Source organism: Branchiostoma floridae, chromosome 4, assembly GCF_000003815.2.
Source record: "Branchiostoma floridae strain S238N-H82 chromosome 4, Bfl_VNyyK, whole genome shotgun sequence".
Lineage (NCBI taxonomy): Eukaryota > Metazoa > Chordata > Leptocardii > Amphioxiformes > Branchiostomatidae > Branchiostoma > Branchiostoma floridae.
Genome location: NC_049982.1, coordinates 11,369,615 through 11,396,362, shown reverse-complemented (window position 1 = coordinate 11,396,362; position 26,748 = coordinate 11,369,615). Strand labels below are relative to the sequence as shown.

The 26,748-nt window shown below is 40.8% G+C and overlaps 1 protein-coding gene across 5 annotated transcripts in view; it reads right to left on the bottom strand.

The window, feature by feature from the left end:
* LOC118414947 (low-density lipoprotein receptor-related protein 4-like) overlaps nt 1–26,748 on the bottom strand; it is a 66,324-nt gene that overhangs the window by 7,397 nt on the left and 32,179 nt on the right. For 4 of the 5 annotated variants that reach the window (XM_035819292.1, XM_035819288.1, XM_035819289.1 and 1 more), the window contains exons 2-31: nt 24,350–24,496; nt 23,741–23,857; nt 22,785–22,898; nt 22,239–22,355; nt 17,434–17,556; nt 16,602–16,721; nt 16,119–16,235; nt 15,450–15,575; nt 14,880–15,011; nt 14,501–14,626; nt 14,110–14,340; nt 13,370–13,450; nt 11,463–11,619; nt 10,791–11,008; nt 10,061–10,237; nt 9,461–9,583; nt 8,918–9,126; nt 8,423–8,610; nt 6,405–6,606; nt 5,936–6,125; nt 5,398–5,535; nt 4,763–4,900; nt 4,120–4,378; nt 3,607–3,769; nt 3,041–3,263; nt 2,522–2,647; nt 1,965–2,142; nt 1,431–1,520; nt 1,022–1,150; nt 420–663 (exon numbers count right to left, since the gene is read on the bottom strand). In XM_035819292.1, coding sequence (XP_035675185.1) covers nt 420–663; nt 1,022–1,150; nt 1,431–1,520; nt 1,965–2,142; nt 2,522–2,647; nt 3,041–3,263; nt 3,607–3,769; nt 4,120–4,378; nt 4,763–4,900; nt 5,398–5,535; nt 5,936–6,125; nt 6,405–6,606; nt 8,423–8,610; nt 8,918–9,126; nt 9,461–9,583; nt 10,061–10,237; nt 10,791–11,008; nt 11,463–11,619; nt 13,370–13,450; nt 14,110–14,340; nt 14,501–14,626; nt 14,880–15,011; nt 15,450–15,575; nt 16,119–16,235; nt 16,602–16,721; nt 17,434–17,556; nt 22,239–22,355; nt 22,785–22,898; nt 23,741–23,857; nt 24,350–24,496 — 4,703 coding nt within the window. The remainder of the gene's footprint in view (nt 1–419; nt 664–1,021; nt 1,151–1,430; nt 1,521–1,964; nt 2,143–2,521; nt 2,648–3,040; nt 3,264–3,606; nt 3,770–4,119; nt 4,379–4,762; nt 4,901–5,397; nt 5,536–5,935; nt 6,126–6,404; nt 6,607–8,422; nt 8,611–8,917; nt 9,127–9,460; nt 9,584–10,060; nt 10,238–10,790; nt 11,009–11,462; nt 11,620–13,369; nt 13,451–14,109; nt 14,341–14,500; nt 14,627–14,879; nt 15,012–15,449; nt 15,576–16,118; nt 16,236–16,601; nt 16,722–17,433; nt 17,557–22,238; nt 22,356–22,784; nt 22,899–23,740; nt 23,858–24,349; nt 24,497–26,748) is intronic. The other variant, XM_035819290.1, reaches the window with a different exon arrangement.

Genomic DNA, 26,748 nt, shown 5'->3' with positions numbered 1-26,748 from the left:
ATGATATCATGATTTCATGCATCCTTACCTTCTTCCTTTTACCAATGTTTGAAAGACTTGGAATGGAAAAATCAGACCATCAGCAAATACAGCTTTTTTGGGAAATGTATTATAAACAACATGCCGAGTTGTTAATACATACAGTCCTTTCTTATTCACCCCAATGCCTTGGATCCTCATTCTACATGTACAAGAATACACATTGACAAAGCTAGTTGGACACAGGTAGACACATATCACTGTGAATATAACTGTTCATTTTTGTTATTGATAAATTGTGACAGAGGGAAATTTAAAACTACCGACATCTGGATCTATGGATTAATATTGCAGCTACTGTGAATCAAGTGGAAGTCAATTGTTCTGCTCACTTGTTTTGTTTGTGTGTATTGTGAAAGCTCACACATTATCCTACTCACCACAGTCAGTGAAAATGGGTGCGGTACTTGTTCCACCAGCTGGACGCGATTCCTGCCGTTGAAGTCGGACGTCTCTATCCTGTCCAGGTGGGCGTCGACCCAGTACACCCTCCTGTTGATGGGGTCGATGGTGATGCCGTTGGGCCAGCCCAGGTCCGTGTCCACGATGATGCGGCGCTCGGTCCCATCAAGCTGTGCTCTCTCAATCCTCGGGTAAGCACCCCAGTCAGTCCAGAATAAGTACCTGTGACAACAGCACAGTCTCTTACTGAAGGCTATGATAAAGGCCGTTATATCTGACCTGTATATTGTGACCTCTGCTTCAATTGGTCAATGTCAGGTCCATAAGAAATGAACTTGTCACACCTCAAGACTGATAAGCAATTTGCTTAGATACCTGTTTTTCTAATAAACACATTTCAATACAAAGAGACCTGCGATTGGTGAGCAACAAACATGGCTGAAACAAGTGGACTTTTTTAATCTGGTGAGCAACAAATATGGCTAAAACAAGTGAACTGTGTGACGTGCATTTTATGTAGGTGAATTGAACTACTGAAGAACACCAGCAGACACCTTGTACGATTCATGAATAACCTTACCCTTTCCTGGGGAATAGGGTGATGGCCCTGGGCTCGTCCAGACTGTTGTTCAGAAGAGTCTTACGGCTGGAGCCGTCCAGTCTCGCCACATCAATGGTGTTCTTACCAGTGTCTGTCCAGTACAGGTTCCTGGGGGGAAAACAAACTTCTGCTGACTACCAGGCTTCAGTTAGAGAGATTAATAAAATTTCATAACTTAAAGTCTCAATAAGTCAAAGGTTATGATTATCACTGTTCAGGGCATACATCTGTGCAGTGTTGGTAGCAGAAATCAGGGTAAATGTTGCTTACTTGCTCTTACAAATAAAAGGTTGTTAAAATCATTTTTGTTAGGAGCATAAGTCTGTGCATGGTTGGTAGCACAAATCATGGAAAATATAGACACTTGCTCTGGTTCAACTGTACTCACCTTGCAATCCAGTCAACTGCAATGCCATCAGCAGTGACCAAGTCCCGAAATACAATATCCTCCATCCCAGTTCCATTCAGATTAGCTCTCCTGGAAATACAAAATGCTGAAACAACTCTACACAACAATACATGGCACAAAGCTAAATGGTTTACTAAAAGATACAATAAACATATTGTGTAGACATCTAAAAGGGCAGTTTTCATGACTGGGAATGAATTTCCAGGAAATTCATTCATCTCTAGGACATTGATAGGAAAGGTTTTCAATCTCACAAACTTCAAGAACATAGCAGCCACCAGTGGAGTAAAACCCTGTTTATTGTCTTCAAAGTGTAAGGTACAAAGATGTCCTTTCACCACGTCCTCCCAACTGCTCTCGCCCATACTTTGAGGTGACCTACTTCTAGTATATTCTAAGAAATCTATGGGCGGAATCAACTCATTACCAGTGACTCCCTCACAGACATTTTGAATCTTACGACCATATACAGCTGTAGCAGCTTTCAACTCATGTCTATCTTGTTGTGAATACCTTATCTTATCTAGCTGAACATCTGTGTAGTACAGTTTCCCCTCATGGCTATCGAAGTCGAGTGCGATGACATTCTGGATGTCAGGTAAGGGGAGGATGACATCGGTGTGGTCCCCTGTGTCCAGGGAGATCCTTCTGATGCTCCCTCTGGCAGCAAACAGCAGCATTGTCTCTGGAGCTGGAAGTGTGTCAGAGACATAGTGTAAATATTCTAACTACCTCTTCCATGCATTAACTTTCTAAATGAACAGGCGTAACACAAAGCATTAATTATAGCATTCAGAAACAATTATCATTTCTACATCTCCAACAGTATCATATGTAGTCTCTCTCTATTCCAATAATATACAATACAAATAAGTTTCTTTTGGAAATATTTAGTGGATTCAAAGTAGGAAGTCAGTTCACTTTTAGACAGCTTTAGCAAATGTCACAATAAAAGTGCTATTCCTCTTTTGAGAAAGATTTTCATTGAAAAGCTTTGATTGTTTTTAATGTTTTCTGACACACTGGAAGACAGTAAAACTCTGACCATACTGTACTACATCAGCACTCACCATCATGGCATGTCCTTCCATCCTCCTTCAGGGTGATACCAGTAGGACAGGCGCAAGTGATGCCGTTAGGTTTGGGCAGACACAGGTGGCTACAGCCTCCGTTGTTGGGACCACACCTGTTGGTACCTACATCAAACAACACCCAGTCAGACCCTCAGTATTGTAACTTTTCTGTTAAATGGGCTTGAAGTCCATTTAGAATAAAACTGAACAAATAGGGTGATATGTCCTCCCATCATTACAGATTCTACAAAAGCACAATACAAATTTTGTTCCTAGTTTCTCCTGTCACTTAAAACCGTTGTTAAGGGCCGTAATTGACAGCATATTGCCAAACATATTGCCATACACTTTGTGTTTGTATGGATCACACCTTAAACAGCATTCAAGATAATTGAGTTTACCCAAACAGCATGATTGTCCTAAACAGCATAAAATTGGTCCAAATCATTACCAGAGCCTTTCCTAAACACTACCTGGAACCATCTCAGCTGACTACTGAAAATGACTACCCCTTACCTAGGTTGTCTGCCTGTACAGCATGTATGTCCATGAGTCCTGGCAGGTTCCCGCGGATGGTTATCTGGTCCTCTCCTGTATCTTTGCGAGCACGCTGAATGCTGCGGGTCTGCCAGTCAGTCCAGTAGATGTACGCACCCATCAGGGTCAGCCCATAGGGGTGGGGGGCGGAGGTCACCAACACATTTCTGTTCTTCCCATTCAGGTCGGAACTTTCGATTATCTGCAGACAGGTGTGAACAGATGCACCAGATGTATTAATTTACTTCTGCCACAGAGTCTATATAGATCTCTTACAGTACTCAAAATGGGATACAAAATGTTTTACAGCTAACATCATTATGAAATGTTTCCCCGAGTTCTCATTTACATGTAAAACGTTGAGAAAATTAATAAAAAAGCAACTGAAATCAAACAACAAAACAAAGGACATCTACATCATTAATTTGAAGAAGGACACTTATAAGGGACATAAAACTAAAAATGTTTATGTCTGACTACTTTTCAGTTATAATAAGAAAAGCATGACAATACAGGCTTTAAATTCTAATCACTATAGTCCCCACCTCAGTCCTGGCATCTGCCCAGATGAGTCTGCCTGCGATCTTGTCGATGGTCAGTCCGTTGGGCCAGCCCAGGTTGGTGGACACCAGGACCTGTCGGTCAGTGCCGTCCATGTTGGCTCGCTCCACACGAGGTGTGCTGCCCCAGTCTGTCCAGTACATGTAGCTGGAGACAATGGGAGGAGTTATCATTATACTTTTATAGCTCAACTTCATTATCTTCAAACAATATTGCTTAACCATAGGCTTATACTTTTCAGGCCCAACCTGTGGCCATTGGTTTCAACTGTACTGACCCTTTCATTTCTAAACAATGAATTACTGGAGTAACTACATCGAGTGAAGTTTCTTCTGAAAGGCAATGTGCATTGCAATAAATCTAAAAAGCTCACACAGGCAAACTGTAAAACCTTTGACTGGAAATGCCATGGTGTTTAGAAATGATGCAAGGGCAGATATACAGACAACTTAAAATGCTACAACTTATAACAAAAATGTGGAAGTTGCACAACTCACCCTGCATCATAGTGGAGTGCAATAGCTCGGGGACTGTCTAGTCCTTCCCAAACCAGTACCAGGCGGTTCTTCCCATCCAGATCAGCCACCTCGATACGGTCCTTACCGGTATCTGTCCAGTACACCTTCCTGCCAACTGAGTCCACAGCTAGGCCATCCGTGGTGTCCAGCCCACTCTCTACCACATTCTCCACCTCAGTGCCATCAAAGTTGGCCCTCTGGATCCTGTCTGTAACACTGTCTGTCCAATAAACCTTTCCTGTACACATAGAAAAACATGTAGCAAGGTTTAGTATTACATAGAGAAGACAGTCATTTGAGCATTGGAACAAAATAATAATAATTTATTTAACATGTTTTCATGCATCAAGATTAACTCTGCTAAACATTTGCTCAAAGAAATAATCCCTTCATTAGATTATCAATAGACGTAAAACAAATACAGTATGCATGAAAAGATAATAAGTGTTTCCAAGTTGAGTGATTTTTATGTCAAAAATAACTTCATCAGAAGCAGAACTCCAGTTAGAAGCCCTGAGGAAAATGTCTGGCAGACATCGAAATGTCAGCAGGTGAGAAACAGCCTGGTTGTGTAAAAGAAATCTCCAAAATCCCAAGTTAAGTGATGTTAAGAAAGCCTCACCATTTTTCTCGTCCACATCAATGGCAATGGCATTCTTCAGTCCACTGATGGGCAGCATGACATCAGCATAGTAGGGTACGTCCAGAGAGATGGCCCGTACATCTGTCCTCCTGGCAAACACCAGGAAGTTGTGCATCCCTGCAGGACAATTAGCAACCATTAACCATTGATAAAAAACTAAAAAAATTATTCAAACCTGCTGATTAAGCCAAGACTTTTCAAGCCGCCATGAAGTTTAAATTATAATTATGCAACCGGTAATCCTATTTGTTGCTCACAGGTATCGTAGGATTTATTATTTGTTAATGAAAATAAACGTTTGATGCTTTTCATCCAATGGAAGACATACTTAACAACAATGATTATTTCAGCACCATGGAAAGCAATAGTGACTTTTAGATCAGCACCAAGGACAGCACCAAGATGTATGCTTAAAAATTATTTTCAGCATAAGTTGACAATGAAAGACAACTTTATGATCTCAACAGTGGCTGTAGATGCAAGAAACACAGAAATGGTAAGGTATGCTTTTGTCAAAGATGAAAGCCTGGATAAAGCCTCCATGGTGCTAAAAATACTACTGAAAGCACTGTAGGACAGGCCTAGCTGGTGTTAGCCTGTAGGAAAAGCCTTACTTGGTTGGCAGGTCCTGCCGTCTCCTAGCAGCGTGACTCCTGTTGGACAGGCACAGCTGTACCCTCGACCTGATGACAATGGTGCGATCAGACACAGGTGACTGCAGCCTCCGTTTCCTACCAGACATGGGCTGGGGACTGCAGACAAAGGAACAAGGAGTCACATTCTCTGGCAGTCATACACATTGCAGTATACTTGTAACTTCTTAATGTAATAGCAAACGTGTATTTATGCTTTAAGAGTTCATTGAGATCCTCATGCTAACTATCCAGTGGAAAGTTTGTGAAATATTTGAAACTTGACAGATATTCAAATCCCTACTCTTGTATCACTGTTCGTCTGAAGAATTTTCCTGCTGATCCATAACAAACCAATGTAACTTGGGTCTGACAGATGTAATTAGTCATGAGATATAAGGCAATACATGGGTGTAATGAAATAGGCCAGACTGTAAACACTAGATTATAAAGGCATTAGGTTATCATTTTGACAGCCTCCTATTACGTCCCAACATTTAGACAGCCTCCCCAGCCCCACCTGGTTGCCTGTCCTTGTGGTACATGTGTATGTCCATCAGGTTCTCCAGGTTCTCCCTCAGGACCTGTCTCCGCAGGCCTGTTGTCTTATCTGCGCTCTGAATACTCTTGGACTGCCAATCAGTCCAGTACACCTTGTCTTCGTGCAGGGTCAAACCAAAGGGGTGGGGCAGTTGGGTTCCTATCAGAACCTACACAGGACCAAAATTGCTTTAGTTATTGATTAACAGTTTGGCAGCGTATATTTTCCCCTTGTTTATCGAGTAATCCAAAAGCAAAATCAAAAAAGGATGTTCCATTAACAGCTGACATTAAAACTACAGCAAGGGGCATACCATAGATGATGATACTAAGTGCGACTAGTATGTGTACGTAGCATTTTCAAATTCTTTAAATCCCAACTTTTTAACCTTACAAAGTAGCTCCAGTACTGTAATGCAGTAACACACAGCAGCTAAATCAACACACACCTGTCTGTTTGTGCCATCCAGAGATGAGAACTCAATAGTCTTCAGCCCAGCATCTACCCAGAACAGCCGTCCCAACTCTGAGTCGATTGCCAGACCATTAGGCCATGTCAGGTTCTTGGTAACAATTGGTTGTCTCTCGGACCCATCCATCCCGGCACGCTCGATCTTAGGGCTCAGGCCCCAGTCAGTCCAGTACATGTGTCTGGTAGCAGGGAATGTAGCATAGAATGAGTTTTAGCTTATCTATACAATCATGTACATTGTATGTCCATTCATTTCTCTCCAAGTCTTACTTGATGAGCCTAAAACACTTGCAGGAGAACACTCAAGACATAGGAATCTTGGAATGCAGGTTGTAATTCTAACATTCATCATATCTACAGATACCAAATTGAATGATTGAAACAAAAAAAAACTATATGATTCAAACTGGCAGGAATAAAACATCTTTAATACAATGAATAGTATTTTTCTTTATGTAAAAATTTGTAGACTAGTATAAGGCCAATAATTACCTTTGCCAGAATGGCTAAGGTTATGTTTTGGGCTTGTGAGTCTGTGTGTCTGTGTGTCTGTCTGTCTGTTAACAGCATAACTCAAGAAGTCTTGGATGGATCCCGATAATATTTGGTAGGTGGGTAGGGGTCGGGAAAACGAAGCGGCTTGCTAAGGTACTGCAGCAGAACCTCAATTTTTGATATCTCGTGTTCTGGACATGCTGTGATCATGATTTTTGAGTGGTAGATAGCCCTCGAGGCAGAGAGTAAGTGCTGTGAGTTTGGGCCCCCTAGCGGCTTTTTTGGAACTGCAGGCGCCGGTTTCCTTTCAAACTTTGGATGAGAATAACTCTACAACGTGTTGACAGATCGTCATGATTTTTGGTATGTAGATAGAATGAGTGATGACTTACATAATGGTATACTAATTATGCAAATCAGCAGCTAATTTGCATAATTAATGAGGAAAAATTATAAATCCACTACATTCCATGATAGGACTTTCAAACTTGTCACATATGTAGCTGGGAAGGAGAGAAATGTCGACAGATATCAATTATGCAAATGATGACCTCATTTGCATAATTAATGAGAAAATATGAACATGTTGATGGATCATCATGTTTTTTTGTATGTAGGTAGCGTAAGTGAAAACCTACATAATGAGATAACAATTATGCAAATCAACAGCTAATTTGCATAATTAATGAGGATATTTTATAAATTCACTACATTCCATGATAGGGCTTTAAAACTTGTCACAAATGTAGCTGAGAAAGAGAGAAATGTCAATACATATTTATCATGCAAATGATGATCTCATTTGCATAATTAATGAGAAAATATTAACGTGTTGACGGATCGTCATGATTTTCGGCATGTAGATAGCCTAAATGAAGACTTATATAATGTGATACTTATTATGCAAGTTAACAGCTAATTTGCATAATTGATTAGGAAAAGTTCATAAATCCACTGCATTCCATTATAGTACTTTCATCAAAGTTGTCACATATGTAACTGAGAAAGAGGGAAGAGAGTTAGAGGTGTATTTAAAGACTTTGAAAGAGAATAAGTCAAGAATGGATCAAAGGATCATCATGATTTTGGTATGCTGATAGCTTAAGTAATGCTTGATACAATTTGATATCAATTAATTGTAAATTGGGATCTAATTTGCATAATAAATGCCGAAATTTTATAAACCAACTCCAAGCATTTAATTATAAAGAAAATGAAATGAGTAACGCATTTGTCTACAGACATCATTCTACATAACAAACCTGGTTTATTTGGCAAAGGTATGTGTTCGTGGAACTCTAGTAGTAGAATAAATTTGGATTATATAATAAACTATTCCAATGTTTTGTTGACTGTACATAACACAAGAGAAGTGTAAGACAATAATATGGACTGTGTTTTAATATGGACTCCAGGAAGACAAGTGAATTATCACTAATGGAGATCTTAATAAACCAAACCAAACCAAAGGACACAGTCAGTTCTGCTGTGTAAACTCACCCTTCTATAGGATCCACAATGATGTCCCTCGGTCGATCCAGCATCTCCCAGATCAGCACAGATCTGGTGGAGCCGTCCAGATTGGACACCTCAATACGGTCTGATCCAGCGTCTGTCCAGTACAGCTTCCTGGTCACCCAGTCCACAGCCAGGCCTGCTGGACTCTCAAGACTAGAGTTAACAAGAACCTGTAGATAAAGGTAAAGGGTGTCATCATATATTTCCACTGCAAAATCGTAAAAAAATCTAGCTTTGTAACCAGGGCTGTCTCTAGCTCTCAATTTGATTTGGGAGGACATGCTGTTGATCTAATAATATCAATTTTGACATTTGAAGCTTACAAAAATACATTTTCATCAATTTCATGTCATTAAGTTCAGATTTTGAAGGTTCTGTAATTTCTTGTAAGCAAATTGTCTGTCTCCTGGAGACCGACCTGTTTGTGATGAACATCACTGAGAAGAAGAACATAAGTTTCAACACCAAATCTCTAACCTCAATCTCGGACCCGTCCCACTTTGCCCTGTTGATGGTGTCGGCCGTGACATCTGACCAGTAGATGTGTCCCTCCTCGCTGTCCCAGTCCAGCGCCACGGCACTGCGCAGCTCACCCAGCGGGAGAACCACGTCAGCCTTCTCCCTTGTGTCAAACGAGATTCTGCGGATGTCTGTTCTTCTGGCAAACAGTAGGAACTGTTCGATGTCTGCAAACATGTGAAAGACAACATAAATCTCAGCTAAAAGAAATTTCTTTTGATTATGATGACATCTATGTTACTTATGCTACCTTTGTCCTTGTTCTAATAACATGGGTGCAATGTTGATCAACACAAAATCAGACTGCATGCAACAAAATGCAAAACGTCTACAAAATATATAAACCTACACACACAAAAATGAGTATGTTACTCCTGCAATGAGGAACAGGAAAGCAATCACCATAAGAATTACATATAAGAAACATAAGATTTCATAATTCACAGCCAGACAGACATAGGACACCCAAAAGCTGATAGAGCATGTGTCTCTGTGTCCTACCAGTTGCACAGTCCTTCTCGTTCAGCAGCCTGATGCCAGTGGGACAGTGACAGGAGTAGCTGGTGGGGTTCTGCAGACACAGGTGACTACAGCCGCCGTTGTTCTCTCCGCATCGGTCAACTCCTACAGGTCAAGAAAGGCATTAGTGCATCAGTATCAGTCAACATCAGCATCAGTATCTCCGTTGATGATGGAAATTGTTTTTCAAAACCCTTCCATGTTCTGCCTGCTACATCTTGACAACAACCTGATGTAACAAAGTAATCCAGACTGACAATTCTGCTGTCACATGTTGTACATGTATGCAAAGTCAAGTACAGTGAACTCGCTATCAACATGGAGTAGTCCACTTTTATAGGACTATTCCTAAATATCTCATTTATTTTCAAAGCAGAGATTACTGTAAACGTGGCATTTTTCAAGTGGTTTCATATTCATGCTTTTGCTTTTTGATCTCTCCATCCCAAACCATTCAGTCTGTAATGCACTCCATGTTCCCATTGAGAATTCTTCTCTTCCCCCTTTAGTTTACCATGATATAACATTTGTAAGTCCCCTTGAACTTACACAAATCTAAAGTATATTCCAAGTTCCTCGTACCTGGTGGTTGCCTCATGGGGTGGAAGGTACGGACATCCATGGGGAAGTGCAGGCGCTCCCGTAGTGTCTCGATCTCATTCCCTGTGAACTTGTTGGCACTGTTGATACTCTTGGTGTGCCAGTCTGTCCAGTACAGGTTATCCTCAAACAACGTGATGGCAAAGGGGTGGGGCAGACCTGGCAAGGATGAGGGGGCAAGGGTTAGATTACATACATCTTACAGGCTAATATTGACATTTTCAAAGACAATTCCATCTCTACTACTGGATAGTATAGTATATGGAGATTACTTCTGGACATCTTAAGTGAAATCCATCACTCTTCTTCAGTGTCACAAGAATGGACTAGCAGAGAGAATCAATACTATACATGCAATGCATATGTACATGTACGTGACACTGCCAGTCCAGTCTAGTGACACTGAAGAAAAGTGATAAATGTCACTCACACCAGAAATTAATCTCTGTATCTCTGTATCCAGTTGCACAGATTGAATCGTCTTTAAAATATTAATATTTTTCACCTGGTTGTCTAACCTCATCAACATTCTTTGCTATCTATTTTTAAAAACCCTCAACTATAATGATTGAATAGGGTTTGCAGGTGATATGGGAATTACCACTAACTTCCCCATGTGAACTTACAATGTATTATAAGCAGGGGACGGGAGACAAAGATTAAAAGGATCAAGCATTAGATTTCATAATGAAACAGCTAAACGCTTCCTCACCTTGGCTGATGACAGCCTTTCTCTCAGTACCATCCAAGTTGGCACACTCGATGACATGGTGCTTGGCGTCAGCCCAGTACAGTTTGTTGGTGGCGTAGTCAAGCGTCAGACCGTTGGGCCAGAACAAGTTAGTCTTCGCCACCGCTCCACGCACAGTTCCATCCATTCCTGCTGACTCGATTTTTGGTGTGGAGCCCCAGTCTGTCCAGAAAAGTTTCCTGTCCAAATTCATGTATAACAACAAAACTCATTACTAGTAATCATCATACAACATCAGCAAAATATTCATGTTGTACAAATTTAGGAAGACAAATTCCTAACCAACTATTTGATGTCATTGAAAAAACATTGAAAAAACAATTGGTCCTGACTTCTACATGACACAAACATTGTTCTAAAATGGCGACTAAACTGGCCTCAACAAGTTTCAACAGTGCAAAGCTAGTTTAACAGCTACAAATTCTAGTCAAGAGCAAAGCAATGTACAGAGCAATCTGATAAGCATGGTACATATCACATCTATGTTAATGATGAGTTGCCACATGAACAAATTCTTCTAATCATATCAGTGAAATGAATGATTAAATGTGGACCACTGACATATACAGTTTGAAACTTGGCTTCCTTAAATTTGGGACCAGATTAGGATTCCTTTTAATCCAGGCTCCTTACCCTTCCAGTGGATGGACAGCTATAGCTCTGGGTTTCTCCACATTCTCCCACAGAACGACTTTCCTGTAGGATCCGTCCAGGTGGGACACCTCGATCCTGGCTGTGCCTGAGTCTGTCCAGTACAGCTTGTTCCCTACCCAGTCTACTGCAACACCACCTAGCAGCACCAAAAGGAATGACATCAGCCTTTATGATGTGTTCAAAACTGATCTTTAGGCAATTTCAAAGGTAATACATCAATCATGTACAATACACTTTGAAGAAAAAAGCCTCCCAGTCTAAGAGCATTTTTTATAAATGCTAACTACTGTAACCTGGACATTTTGCATCACTGTTTCTCAGCAAAACACCATGGCAAAACACTGTCTGCCAGTGCTGCCTACTCATGCATAATACATCTTAAGTATGCAGAGCCCAAAATTACAGCTTTCAGAGGAAGCAATAAATCCACTAATGAGCATCTGCTAAAAAGTCCACACCCATGATTGAGGACTGGTGACAGGTCAACTGTGTATAATGTAATGTAATGTGAAGGCCACTGATCCATAGGATATATAACACTGTCCATATGGCATATGTCACTTTTACACAAATGTAGAAAAAGCATAAAAGCATTCATACTCAGTATGATTCACAGTCTTTAAAAAGTCACACACAAAAATAGTACAGGAAAATCAGCATTTTCTATGTTATCTTTGTATGACTCTACTACTACTATTACTTTCTCCAAGGAGGTTAAAGAATCACAGGAGAGAGCTCAGTCATTAACACCCCACTGCGGGCTATTGTTCAGACCCTCCGGGCCCATTGTTTCCGCTATCCGGCGGCGCGTCTCTGATGACCATCATGGCCGCGGGGTTTCCCGCCATTTCTGATGAGCCCGGACGTGTCAGCCAATCACATGAGCCCAGCCATGACGTCATGCACCGCGATCCCGGCCGAGGACGACCGAGGGTTGCCGAACTGTGAGCGAGATGAGCGCAGTTTCCGCAGATTTCCTTATTTGGGAAGCGAAGGTGACGTGTGCAAACAGTACTGTTGTGGAGAGACCAAGATGGCGATCATGTCGATACTTGTTTCGGCGCTGTGCGACCAAGTTGAGTGAATTTACAGGCATTTTTGTCGCTGTATCCCCGATTTTTTTGTCTCAGAATTATGAACAATATTCTCTACTTCATGTGTCTATTAAAAAATTATTACGCTTGCCCCGCAAAAGAGACTTTTTTTCAACGATAGTAGTGGGCTTGGGTGTGCCAAATAAGTATTTGTTGTTGCTGTTTGCGATCGATTTTTGCTGTTCGTGATGCATGAATTTTGTACTCTGAGGGCTCCGTGGATGTTCATGGCAATGATGGGAAGCAAGATGATATTTCCGAGGAAATTTATTTTGTCGGTATTGAGGGAATTTTTGCCTCACGAGGAACGCATTTTTTTTTTACACAGATGGCTTGATATCTTAATTTGACAGACTTGAAAATAAAGTTGCATAGCGTTTCTCAAGCTTCTTACAAATACTATGAAATAGCTCCGTGTGTCCTGGGCTATGAAAGCCGACCCAGCGTTCTTCTACACCGCGTGACTTGTTGTTACACACATTTCTGTGGCCCGTGGGGAACTATGCTCGCACTTGCCTCAGGCGAAGTATCGTCACTATTGATATCTGTTTCCTTAGTAAAAGTAGCGCTGTATTTAATGAGAATCATCCTCAAAATCGCTGAAATCCCGGCCCCAAATCGATGTTCCTGGACGAGTGATGTTGAAACTGACTCGTAAACAAAGGCCCACGCTAGCCTGGCGAGATGCAGATTGGGGTAATTAGCACTTCGATGTGATTCACACTCGCGGCAAAGATCGGAACAATAGGAACGCTCTCCTCTCTTTCTTTAACCTCCTTGCTTTCTCCCTACCTGCACTCTCCAGTCCTGCAGACACCACTGCTGTGGGGAGTGACCTATTCATGCTGGCCACTACACTGGACATCGCAGAGCCTACAACATGGGTACAACAATACACGGTCCCACTTTGATGCCCCCTGTTTATGATTTGAATGTTTTTCACTTTTCTCCAGTTTTCAAAAGAATGAAACCTTTCTGCCAATGCTTAGTACTTCTTATGTCAACAGTTGTTGTACCACACATTACAATCAAATCAGTTTTTAAACAAATTACACAAGCAAAAGAGTCTCGATTTATATGAAAAAATCCATTAAATTTCAATTCAATCAAAGTCACATAATGTAGCACCAGAAGCTAAAGGGTTTCATCCTTTTAAAAGAATCACCAAAAGTCATCCCAAAACCAGCAGTAAATTCACCAGACTTTCTCCAGTTTTTGTGAGTATATACATAAACAAAAACCATCCTCAAAGAACCTTTTCTCAAAGTAGCACCAACATGCCTTGTTGCACCCATGTTTGGAAACCTGGACAGGCCATGTGATAATGTATGGGAGTGTTGAGGGTTGTGAATGTTGTGCACGGTTTTATTTCAACATTGAAGCGATTCCACAGCAGCAACTCTTCAACATTGTCCCAATGCTCCCAACTATCACATGTGGCCTGTCCCATCCAAGTACCTATTTTAACTATAGCACCACAAGTCAGACCAAGAAAACTCCTCACCAACACTCACAAACACATCAACACTCACCTGGGCTCTCCAGCCCTGTACTGACCACCTCAGCCATCCCCGAGCCGTTCAAGTACGCCCGCATGATCCTGTCCAGAGTGACGTCAGACCAGTACACCCAGTTCAGTTCGGAGTGGAAGTCCAGAGCGATGGCGTTCTGTAGGTTACTGAGGATCGGGTCGTAGTCTGATCTGTCTGGGTGCATCCGGCGGATGTCGATACGATTGGCAAACAATAACCAAGCTTCAGGACCTGTAAAAAGCAATACATCAGTAAAATTACTACCGCAACAATGCCTATAAGGGAAGTACACTGGTACAAGCCAGTGCTAAGTACAGAAGGAAACTAACACCATCTTTACTTCAAATCTACTAGTTATACAGAAGAGTTTATGTCTGGAAAGCAGCCTTACCCAGAGCCTTGCAGCCCTTCTTGTCAGGCTTGAGCTCGTACCCTTTGACACAGGAGCACTGGAAGCTGCCGATGGTGTTGTGACACATCTGACTACAGGTGCCCTCCAGCTGGCACTCATCAACATCTGTCAAGGAAACAATATTGAAAAAAATGACTTAACTAAAATTCATTATCTCTGGGAAAAAGTTCCCTGTCCTGATATGCAACAAAATTTCTTGCCCTCGTGCCAACACTTACACTTACTTCTGTATAAACTCAAACTCAACTCAAACTCAAACAAAATTGGCCATATTCAACCCTTGCATTCCACACCAAAACTACTGAAAAATGAGAGCTTTAGAGTACGACTGATTGTAGTAGTAAATGTCTGTACACACCTGCACAAGTCCTTCCATCCGGCATGAGGCGGTACCCCTCGTGACAGGAACACCAGATACGGCTTCCCATCATGCTGCACTTGTGCTCACAGCCACCGTTGCCGTCCTGACAGGAGCCCGGAACCTCGATGTCTTTGGAGGAAAAAGAATATGGTAAATCCTTTTGCATCAAAGTACATGTGGTACTGGAGCCTCTACAGGCCGTACACCCACAGGTATCAGCTGAACCACGATTCAGCCTTTCAAATCATGGGTCTGTGACCTACATGTATGTACAGCATTAACAATTACGATATCCATTTGATAAGGGCTATCTCCAGTATCTCCAGTATACATCCATCCGTCCCAGAATGGAAATTTGGGACAGAGAAAAATTTTGTACTGTTCATTGAAAAACTCTGAACTTAATGACATAAAATTACTGAAAATGACAGCCCTGATTATGATAGTTTTAGTATTTGCAAGATGGAGAATATATGGTGCAGGCTGTTCGGTTCATGAGAAGACCTAAAAAAAATCAAGTCCTATGCCAACACAAGGGTACATTTATATAGAGAGAGGTATCCTTACTGCACTGCAGTTCTGGTGCCTCGTCACTGTTGTCTCCACAGTTGTCCACACCATTGCACAGCTTGTGGGAGCCAATACACCTGGTGTTGTTACACCTGAACTGGTCAGGGGCACACACCTGGGGTGCTGGGGGAAACAACACAAACTAACATCAGGATTCCATACTGAAACAGCTGGGCTTAATTATGGTTGCGGCGGTTTACATAGAAAAGTTACTGTAGTCTCTACAGCACAACACGCTAGCTATTTTGTCAGTGCTTCCTTACTCTATCAAAGATAATTGCATTCTCCCATCACACATACTGATATAGGGACAACATTGATGATGATGATGATGTTCGTCCAACGGAAGCCGATGAGAACCTTGACTTCAGTTCAGTTACTTCACCCCTGTGAGTCCAGGTGTGACTTATCAGTCCGGGACAACTCGTACAACATTAGTGATGATATACACATGTAACAACATCGCTGGATTATCATGGCAACACAAAGGGGTTGTCAGATGCGGACAGGCCTTTTACTTTATGTCTAAACTTTACAAATGCATAGCCATGCTTTTCATATTTATTGTTCATGTGATATGAGCCAAGTGCCTGCAATAAAGTTGAGATGTAAATGATTGTGCAATGGGCCAACTGTAGATAAATGATGAAGGAAGTGTAGCCTCACCACAGTCCACCTCATCACTGTTGTCAAAACAGTCGTCCTCCCCGTCACATCGCCATGACAACCGGATGCACCGCCCGCTCTGGCAGCGGAACTGGTTACTGGCACAGCTGGGGGTGGCTGTAAACAAGCCGACAAGTAAGCAACAGGGTGTGTGTGTAAACAAGCAGGAGAGTAAACAGCTGGACATGGCTATAATTCTAAATGTAAACAAAGGGTGCTGGGATATAGCCTGGAGTGGTACCAAACCAGCCAAAAGAATAGGTCACCTTTGCTCTGTAAGTACATATAGGAAAATAAGAATTGTTGAATAATCATGTATGGTTAAGATTTTGTTATTTTGGTCAAAACTGAGCACAAAGTTTGCCAGCAGTTGTACAACGAAGCCGTTTTCTTGACCTGGAAATCTCTACCACAAGTTGTGATAAAAAAAGAAACAACTCGATGTGCAACACCTTAGCTGTCAAATAAATCTTCTCTACTCACGGCAGTTCTTCTCATCGGACTGGTCGTCACAGTCAAAGTCGCCGTCACACTGCCAGGCAGCGTTGATGCAGATCCCACTGCCACACTGGAACTCTCCAGACCGACACGGCTTTCTGGTAGCTGTAACAGGTGCACGCACAGGTGTCACATGTGGTGCAGTTACATTTGCATTGCTCCTGCTAGCACAAACGTGTATTTGATAGGATATATTTATGACTGTAAACCTTCCAATACAAGGAAGTCCACTGCCACACTGGGTCTGTCCTGACCAACAGGGCTTTCTGGTAGCTGTAATAGGTGTCACATGTGGTGCAGTTTTATTTGCATTACTCCTGCTAGCATAGCAACTTGTATTTAATGGGATATATTTATGACTGAAAACCTTCCAATACAAGAAAATCTACAGGTCATACGACTAAGTTGTAACAAACATCTTTTTGTCACTATTCACAACATTCAGTAATTTGGAATCAGCCACCACTTAAGGGACAGAGAAAACATGGCTGCTGACAGGTGGTCGCTCAGGACAGGGTGTAGTTAACCATGTAAGAATGGACTCAACCATTTAAAAGCAGGTGGTTGCCCATTCAAGAATTTCAAAAGTCTGATTCCAAATACATGTAGGAGTTCTTGTAGTTAGGATACAAAATAACTAGCCTTGCAATGTTATCACAGCAAATCTAGCCTGATGTTTGTAGTCCCAAACTTTTACAGTTATATCTAAATGGCCCCAAAACTGTCCTCCCTAACATAAACACAAGGTGGCTCTTCTGGACCATACTTAGAATTCACTTACACATACTGGCAGGCAGAAGGATTTTTTACAACTTACCACATGCTATTTCGTCACTCCAGTCGCCACAGTCGTTGTCACCATCACAGGCATATACCTCCAGGATGCAGCGGCCGTAATCACAGCGGTACTCATCTGGGGCACAGGTCGCTGGCATGGTAGCTGGACAGCAAACATTACACAATTCATTTATGTTTCTTTTCCCATTTACACCTGAAAAATTTCTTGGAACAATTTATACAGAGAAATGAAAAATTACAATTTCTTGAACAATTAAGAGCGAATGTCTGTAAGGGTCAAACAATGGTGGCAGGGGTCAAAAAATAGATTTGGCTCATATTTTGCAGTGATAGTACTTGGTACACAACCCCTCAAAATAGCTTTCTTTCTGCTCAGAACCTCTCGTTGCTATGGCAACAGGCCAAAGAAGTTTATGGGCCATTTTTCCAGATTTTGGCATGTAAAAAACATGAAAATTGGCCAACTTTAGGGCACTAATCCTGATCAATGCTTTAACTTACAAACAAAAGCAGAATGTCCTGATTAGAGCAATGCCTGGCAATGCCTGAACTTGCATCAAATAGCAGAAAAGTTAATCTTCTGTAAAATCTATGGTCATGGGCAACCTGAATGCAATACACTGTTTTCACGTTCCAAAAAAACTGAAATTTTGCCCAACTTTGAAGCACTGAAAGTCCGTAAGTGTAAAGATTTTTCGCTTGCAATTCACACCAAATAATAACCTACTAAAGAGCTATCAGATGAATGCTTGCAAAGTTTGGGTTCTTGTTTTGTTGCTACGCAATTATCCTTTAAAGTGGGTCAATTTTCATGATTTTGAGAAATGTCATTTTTTGCTATCTTTGAACTACTGTAAGTTATAAACCAAACTTGTTCTGTTATTGGAATTTATTTGGAAGATAAACCAATATATTGTCTATCAAACGCATGCTTGTAAAGTTTGCGTTCATGTTTTGTTGCTACGCAACTGTCCTTTAAAGTGGGTCAATTTTCATGATTTTGATAATATGTCATTTTTGCCATTTTTGCACAATCATAACTTCCAAACCAAACTTGTTCTGTTATTGAAACTTACATCAAATATAAACCAATATATTGTCTATGAAACTCATGCTTATTAAAGTTGTGTTCTTATTTCGTTGCTCCGTAATTGTCCTTTAAAGTAGGTCAATTTTTATGATTTTGACAAAATGTCATTTTGTGCCATATTTGAACTATTGTAAGTTCTAAACCAAACTTGTTCTGTTATTGGAATTTATTTGAAAGATAAACCAATATATTGTCTATTAAATGCATACTTGTAAAGTTTGCGTTCTTGTTTTGTTGCTATGCAATTGTCCTTTAAAGTGGGTCAGTTTTCATGATTTTGATAATATGTCATTTTGTGCCATTTTTGCGCAATCATAACTTCCAAACCAAACTTGTTATGTTATTGGAATTTACTTGGAATGTAAACCAATATATTGTTTATCAAAGGCACGCATGTAAAGTTTGGGTACTTGTTTTGTTGGTACACATTTTCCCTTTGAAGTGGGCTGATTTTCATGACTTTGATGATATGTCATTTTTGCTATATTTGAACTATCATAAATTCTAAACCAAAATTGTTGTGTAATTGAAATAACCAATATATTGTTTATCAGATATATGCTTATATTTGAGTTCTTGTTTTGTTGATACACAATTGTCCTTTAAAGTAGTTCAATTTTCGTGACTTTGATAGTTATTTTGTGCTATATTTGCACAGTGATAAATTCCAAACCAAACTTGTTCTGTAACGGAAATCTGCTTGAAATATAAACCAATACATTGTCTATCAAATGCATGACTATGCACAGTTGGGGTTCTTGTATTCTAGCAGAATACGTACATGTCCCTATAAGTAGGTCGTTTTTCGCACTTATCCTAAAACTTGTTTTTGACAATGGCGATACACCAGACATGGTAGTCTTCATTTTTATAGAATTAATATAACACTAACAATGTGTAACCACACTAAAGAAAAACAAACATTTGAAGGGATTCTACACAGTCATGCTCGTTGTTAAAGTCAGATGCATCTACTCTGAACTTCTGAACACTCTACTACATTTGCAGTTGAACCTCCTTGTCTACAGTGACTTAAGTTAAACATGCTTGCGTCCCCACAAATATTGACTCCCGAAGACTTAACTTGTGTTTTTCATCAAACTCTGTGCATCTTTCCACTTACAGTGCCATGTTCATGTGAACAATATGTACACCCTCTGCTATTTCTGTGTACTTATTTTGACCATGGACAGGAACTTATAGGTAGTCTTGAAGATTGAACTGTGACCCCTGAAATGGGAGCACTTTTATGTAGATGTGTCGTCAATAATCACTGCCGGTGTATAGTCAGCATTTGTGGAAAAACCTTAAGAGTACCCAATTTCCAGCCATTGCCTGTCAAAATGAATACTGGCCACAGACATTGCAGAAGTTGACCAAACGCATGTTTGTCTTATATGTATGCTACTGTGAATAGAAAGACACACTGATATTGGTGATATTTGTTCAAAGTAGAAACAAGTTAAGTCTTTGAGAGTCAATATTGTGGGAAGCAAACATAAGACTGTAGACTGTAGTCATACACGAGTATACGTAGCGTGCGTAGCTGCAGAGATATCAGAATGTTTGGAAGTTCTGAGTGGATGCATCTGACACACCCTCCTATGTAGGGCTAATCCCGCGGCATACGCAAAAGCCTTACGGTATCAGTGAGACATTTGTTTGTGCAACTGGATTATGATTTATCCCTGCATGAAAGAGGGGATGTGGGACATTGAAGACGAGTATTACTTTGTGTAGAATCTCTACAACTTTTTTTTTCTTTATGGTGATAGCGTGTTTGTTACATTGTTTCTATAAAAAAACAAAGACTGTGACATGTGTATTACAGTAACTGTTTTTTTTTTCAACAACAAGATTAGTGGAATACGACCTACTTCAGATATGTGCATACTCTGCTAGAATACAAGAACCTGAAATGTGCAAGCATGCGTCTGATGGACAATATATTGGTTTATCTTTCAAATAAATTCCAATAACAGAACAAGTTTGGTTTGGAACTTACAATAGTTCAAAGATAGCAAAAAATGACATTTTCTCAAAATCATGAAAATTGACCTACTTTAAAGGACAATTGCGTAGCAACAAAACATGAACGCAAACTTTACAAGCATGCATTTAATAGACAATATATTGGTTTATTTTTCAAATAAATTCCAATAACAGAACATGTTTGGTTTAGAACTTACAGTAGTTCAAAGATAGCAAAAAATGACGTTTCTCAAAATCATGAAAATTGACCCACTTTAAAGGATAATTGCGTAGCAACAAAACAAGAACCCAAACTTTGCAAGCATTCATCTGATAGCTCTTTAGTGGGTTATTATTTGGTGTGAATTGCAAGCGAAAAATCTTTACACTTACGGACTTTCAGTGCTTCAAAGTTGGGCAAAATTTCAGTTTTTTTGGAACGTGAAAACAGTGTATTGCATTCAGGTTGCCCGTGACCATAGATTTTACAGAAGATTAACTCTACTGCTATTTAATGCAAGTTTAGGCATTGCTCTAATCAGGACTTTCTGCTTTTGTTTGTAAGTTAAAGCATTGATCAGGATTAGTGCCCTAAAGTTGGCCAATTTTCATGTTTTTTACATGCCAAAATCTGGAAATATGGCCCATAAACTTCTTTGGCCTGCTACCATAGCAACGAGAGGTTCTGAGCAGAAAGAAAGCTATTTTGAGGGGTTGTGTACCAAGTACTATCACTGTGCAAAATATGAGCCAAATCTATTTTTTGACCCCTGCCACCATTGTTTGACCCTTACAGACATTCGCTCTTAATGCATGAAAATCAAAGATTACAATTTGTTGGAAAAATTCCTGTATTTTGTTATAAAAGCAAAATCTATGGCATATCTTGTCAATATTTCTTCAAAAAGAGAAGGCCCTCTGATAACCACCTCTTGCCCATTTATTGCCAAATAACAAGCCCTGACAGTTGGTAACACTAACAGTCTAAGGCCCTTTTTCACTACAGAGATCTCTGAGCAACCATTGGACATCCAATAGTGGACTCGTGTGATCCTATATTTCAGGATGATGCATGATATAAAACCTGTCTGTCAAATATTTGGTAGATCAGCAGTACCAGCCTTAAGTGGAAAGATCTATTGCTAAGCAATGCCACAAATATTACACAGCCATCAAATTTCTTGCTGGCAACAGGTGTTTGATAGCTTTCTACATGGTTAAACATGTCATGTTGTTGCTGGGCAACATGCACTACATGGTTCAAGTAGTCTTTAGAAATGAGGTTGATTTGCAGGTGACAAGAGGTTCTGGCAGTCATCAGCTGTCAGACATTGCTAAAAGCCCTTTCCACTGGTTGGGGACTGTTCAGTGAACATGTGTGACGTATGATTTGACAAATTGAATAAGCTTCAGGATATAAAAGTATGTTTTTCTCAAGACAACAAAAACTATAAAAGACAATTCTTCATAAATGAAATTCGTTTCAAGTACTAATGGCTCAAAGCCTGTAGCCAGGATTTTGTTTGGGGGCTCTTTTGTAGATTTTATGGACTAGCGAGTGCCAAAGGCGTGAGCTTTCTTGGAAGGTGCAGGGGCATGCACCCCCACACTCACCGAAATGGCATTTTCTGCTTTTTTGAGAAAATTTCAAGAAACGGAGACTGCTCATAACAGTGCTGTCAAGAGAGGATTCATTGATTAGTCTTTAAGGGTATCCCTATCGCAGCCTGAGTGGAAAGGGTGCATCAGTGAGGAGTACTTACGACAGTCCTCCTCGTCAGACCCATCTGTGCAGTCCCTGTCCTTGTCACATCTCCACAGGGAGGTGATGCAGCTGTTATCCCCACAGGTGAACTCTGCTGGGGTACATGTTCTCGACGCTGAAACACAATGAAAAATAGTCGAAATAAATGTCTTACTGTACTTACTAAGGCCTACTGCTCATCCTTTGGCAAAAGCCACAGACTATATCCCTCCAATATGAACTTCAGACTGGATAAAATATTGTGACAGAAGCCATCCTAGAAATATCTTAAATCTGATGGAGCAACATTATTTTGATCTTCAAGAGAAGGACAGCTTAGGGCACCGTCCAACATTAAATTAAGAGTGCTCACACATACCATAAAGAATCTTCGAAAACCTCCTTTTTGCCATTAACTCAATTCTGTTAAGTCAGCTTTTACAACTGTCTCATGGGCAATAAAAATTTTGATAAACCCTACCATTGTCTTACAATCAGCAATGAATCATTGCCTTACATATACAGCACTTCCAGAAAAGATTAAAAAAACAATTTGATGACTCACGGCAGTTCTCATCGCTGTTATCACCACAGTCATCATCACCATCACATCTCCATCTGTTCCTGATGCACTGGCCATTGGCACAGGCAAACTCATCATCCGTGCAGTTTCTGGGAGCTACATGCATGCAGGGCAGGACACAGGAACATCTCATGTCTTTGGCAGATACAAGGAGGCAGAAAACGGCAATACTACGGTACAGTAATCAAATCACTCTTGCATTTACAGCGAGGGGGTTCAATGATACTTGGATAGTCCAAGGAGGTAGTCCAACAATGTTGGCAGCAATACTCATAAAATTAATACTTTTAGACAACTAAAAAACCTATTCAAAATCAATAGCATTCTATTTACAAGATAACCTTTGTATGGGATTTCAAAATGGACGTTTCAACATACATGTATACTGAGCTATAATAAAAAAAAAGATAAGAGTTCTTCCAACTTTAGAAAGTGGTTTGTGCTCTAGTCAAACATTGTATAATTATGAAAAACCACACCAAAGCTTGCTTGTTATTTGTGGAACTTGGCCCTTTTGGGTACAACTAAATTTCCCAGTTGTCCTGGAATAAACTGTTGTAAATCTCTAACATCAGGAACTTGTGTAACTAGGGAGTGTTAGGCTAGAGAACAGCTTTATTGTAGATCCCACATGTTGTACATCAGTGTGGCATGCCAGGAATCCTCACCTCCACCCACCCAAGTCTGCCCATAACCTACAACTACCAGGCACCAAGCCTCACACACACCCTACACATGTGTGATGGGACAACCTAAATCCATCCAATACTGAAAACATCTTTGATTGATTGCCTTCAGGAGGACATTTCAGCAGCAATTGTGCCTACTGCAGTCATTCCCAAAGAAGACATATAGAGGCCTAGTACATTTAAACTCCTTAAGGTTGCTTGCATAGCGAAATAAAAATGCAGGCACAACTGTCACAAGGGAGTGCTTACGACAGGCAATCTCATCTGAGTCATCTCCACAGTCGTTGTCTTGGTCACACAGCCACGAGCGCCGGATACACTTGCCGTTACTGCAGGTAAAGTCTGTGTCGGAACAGGTGGGGAGGGCTGAAAGGAAGGGGAACAGGACAAAGAAGTGTCAAGAAACTTTCGTCAAACTGACGCCAAGCTTGCATGGTGGTGCACTCTAATATTTCAATGTCAACAAAGCCGTTTCTAGCATCCTGCAATAATTCCTGATTGATGAAATTGATTGACGTAGTGTAAGTACTACTGCATTGTTAGGATGGACAGTCATGGACCTCTAAAATTAATGACACTTATTTGACAGTCTTTTTTTTCTGATTGTCTGGTCAATGGACAAAAAAAAAGATGCCAATGTTGGTTTAATTTGGATCTCTATTAGTGACTGATACGTGACTATTCTTCCTGGAGTCCGGCTGAATGTAATCACCGTGTGGCTGACACGAGACGGAGGTTCATCAGGCCTCCATCGAGGTGATTTGCAGTGAATCACCAACTCCAGACGGAGGGATTTGTACCATCACACAACTGGGCATGCCCCTACTCTTTTACGAAATATGACTAGTAGTTACTTACTGCAGCCGTCTTCGTCGCTGGAGTCGCCACAGTCGTTGTCTCCGTCGCACTGCCACTGGGAGGGGATACATGTGCACTCGCCCCAGGGTGTCGGCTCACAGGCAAACTGGTTCTTCCCACACCGGCATGGGACCTGGGCTGCACTCACTGGCAACACAAAGTACAGAGGATAAGTTACCTTAAACTTTACTTCCACCAGGGTTCGACATTCAGGTAAACAATACTCTTAGACAACTCAATCTCTACACCTGGACATAGAAATTACTTCAAGAGGTCTCAAGTGACATCCACCACTCTTCTTCAGCATCGCTGCCAGTTTATTCTAGTGACACTGAAGAAGACTGATGGGTGTCACTTGAAACGCCAGAAGTAATCTCCTTATCTTATCAGGTTTGATTTGTCTTTACCACATTTTTAGAGTTTATAGGATTAATCATTAGCTACCCTTACAGCAAAGTCCTAGAGTGAGAGATATGGATGATTCCTGGACAGATAATATTAGACAGGCCTTGCTTACTTGAGGGGAAAGGAGGGTCTAATTAGCTGTTGCTCTTGAAATGAGATACAGTATGTATGTCCTTTTATTTTCTCCACAACTGGAAAGGGCAATGACATTTGGCAAAATCAATATATCAAATCTTCATTCATGGCTTCACGTTACAGTCTCTGTTTCAGCAATGTTGCATTATCTGGAAGTTGCCAAACTGCCTATGGCTAATTTTGACAGTTGCCAATACATACATGTGCTTAAAAGACTTTGTAGTGTTATTTCATATCAGAATAATCTTTGCAATATATGGCATGATCAATATTGGGCACTAACTCAAACTTGGCAAGATAAGTCAGCATTCCACATAAGAATGCTCGCCCCTGGACATCTGCCATCCACTAGCCTGGATGCCAGACTGTTTCCAGGGTCCACACAGACTGAGATAGACCCTGATATCCTTGCACAATAGATATTATTGACATCGGTTATGGATTCTAGGCTAGCCCTCTACACACACACACACATGTCCACTCCCAGGGACCTGTGACAACATGTAGGGACACCACAGATGGGACTTCTCCCATACAGACCCTGCGGAACATCGCGTATGACGGGTACTGCCAGCACTACAGGGCATTTCCAGCACGAGCTGGAAATGTTCCCCGCAGCACGCTCCGTTCTCAACAGTGGCTTTGTCTCTGAGCTGAGGAAGGGGGTAAATTATGTGACACTGCGAGTGTGACTAGGAGTTGGTAGGCAAGGTACAAACTGTACAAGAGAAGACTATGACTGTGCATAGATGTATAATTATACAGTATGTCTAGTATTTAATTTTTGCAAAGTTTTTCCTCGCTAAAATCTTTGCCAGTTTATATTTAATTCTAAAGTAAGCTTTTGCCTATATTATAAAGATAAGGCTCTGTCACTGAGTGGCAGTTTTCAATTTGTCTATAATTCTAATACTGAAGACAATGACTGGAATAAAAATGGAGGTCACTGCAGTAGAGGCAGCAAGACACATCCATACAGGACACATGTATCTATACTATATACATTCATATAAAAAAACAAATACATAGATTCTGTAATATACGTTGTATAAACAAGCCTACTTCTCTAGCAACAGGAATGGATATCCAAACAGAAATATCCAACTGAGCGTTTCTGTGTTCCTTTTGTACAGCCGGTTCTGTTAACAAAGGGGTATTTCCTGGGATGCTGCCCATGACATTGACTTGGCATTCTTCGTAGGGGTGCTGGCGTCTAATTACTGCTCAGAGGATCCTGAATCCCGGGTTCAGCCCAAATAATGGGTATTTGGACTGAAGGCCGATAACAGAGATGAATGCAAGTGGTGGGGGAGTAATGGTGGGACCTGGGGGTGCTGGGGCAATGTCAAGACCACACAAACTACACAAAGAGCCAGAGATGTGACAAACGCTCGCTTGGGAAAGCGCCAGAATTCCTGCCTGACGTTGTTATTGCACAGATATATTGGCCAAACCTACCAGCAAATCAGTTACTCAAGTAATAAATGCAAGATATGATGATATGCTAAATAATACAAAATACTCAAGTACAGTGTGGCATAACACACCGTGAAGAATCTTCTTTGCATGGTAAGAAATGAACGAAGGAATGCATGAATGAAGACCTTTACTGCACACATATACCCATTGGTTCAGTATAGGTCGCAACAAAATCATAGTAGACAAATAAATGCATGGCATATTGGCATATCTACAATGTCAACCAACACAAGGTTCATATTCTACTAAGTGTATTCAAGTTCATAAACTGCAAACCTCTTCATGTGTTCTATGATCTGGGCATCTCACAATTGTAAGAGGGTCTGCATGGGGGGTCCCGACAACGATTTACGCTAAATTCAGAAGAACCCCTACGTATT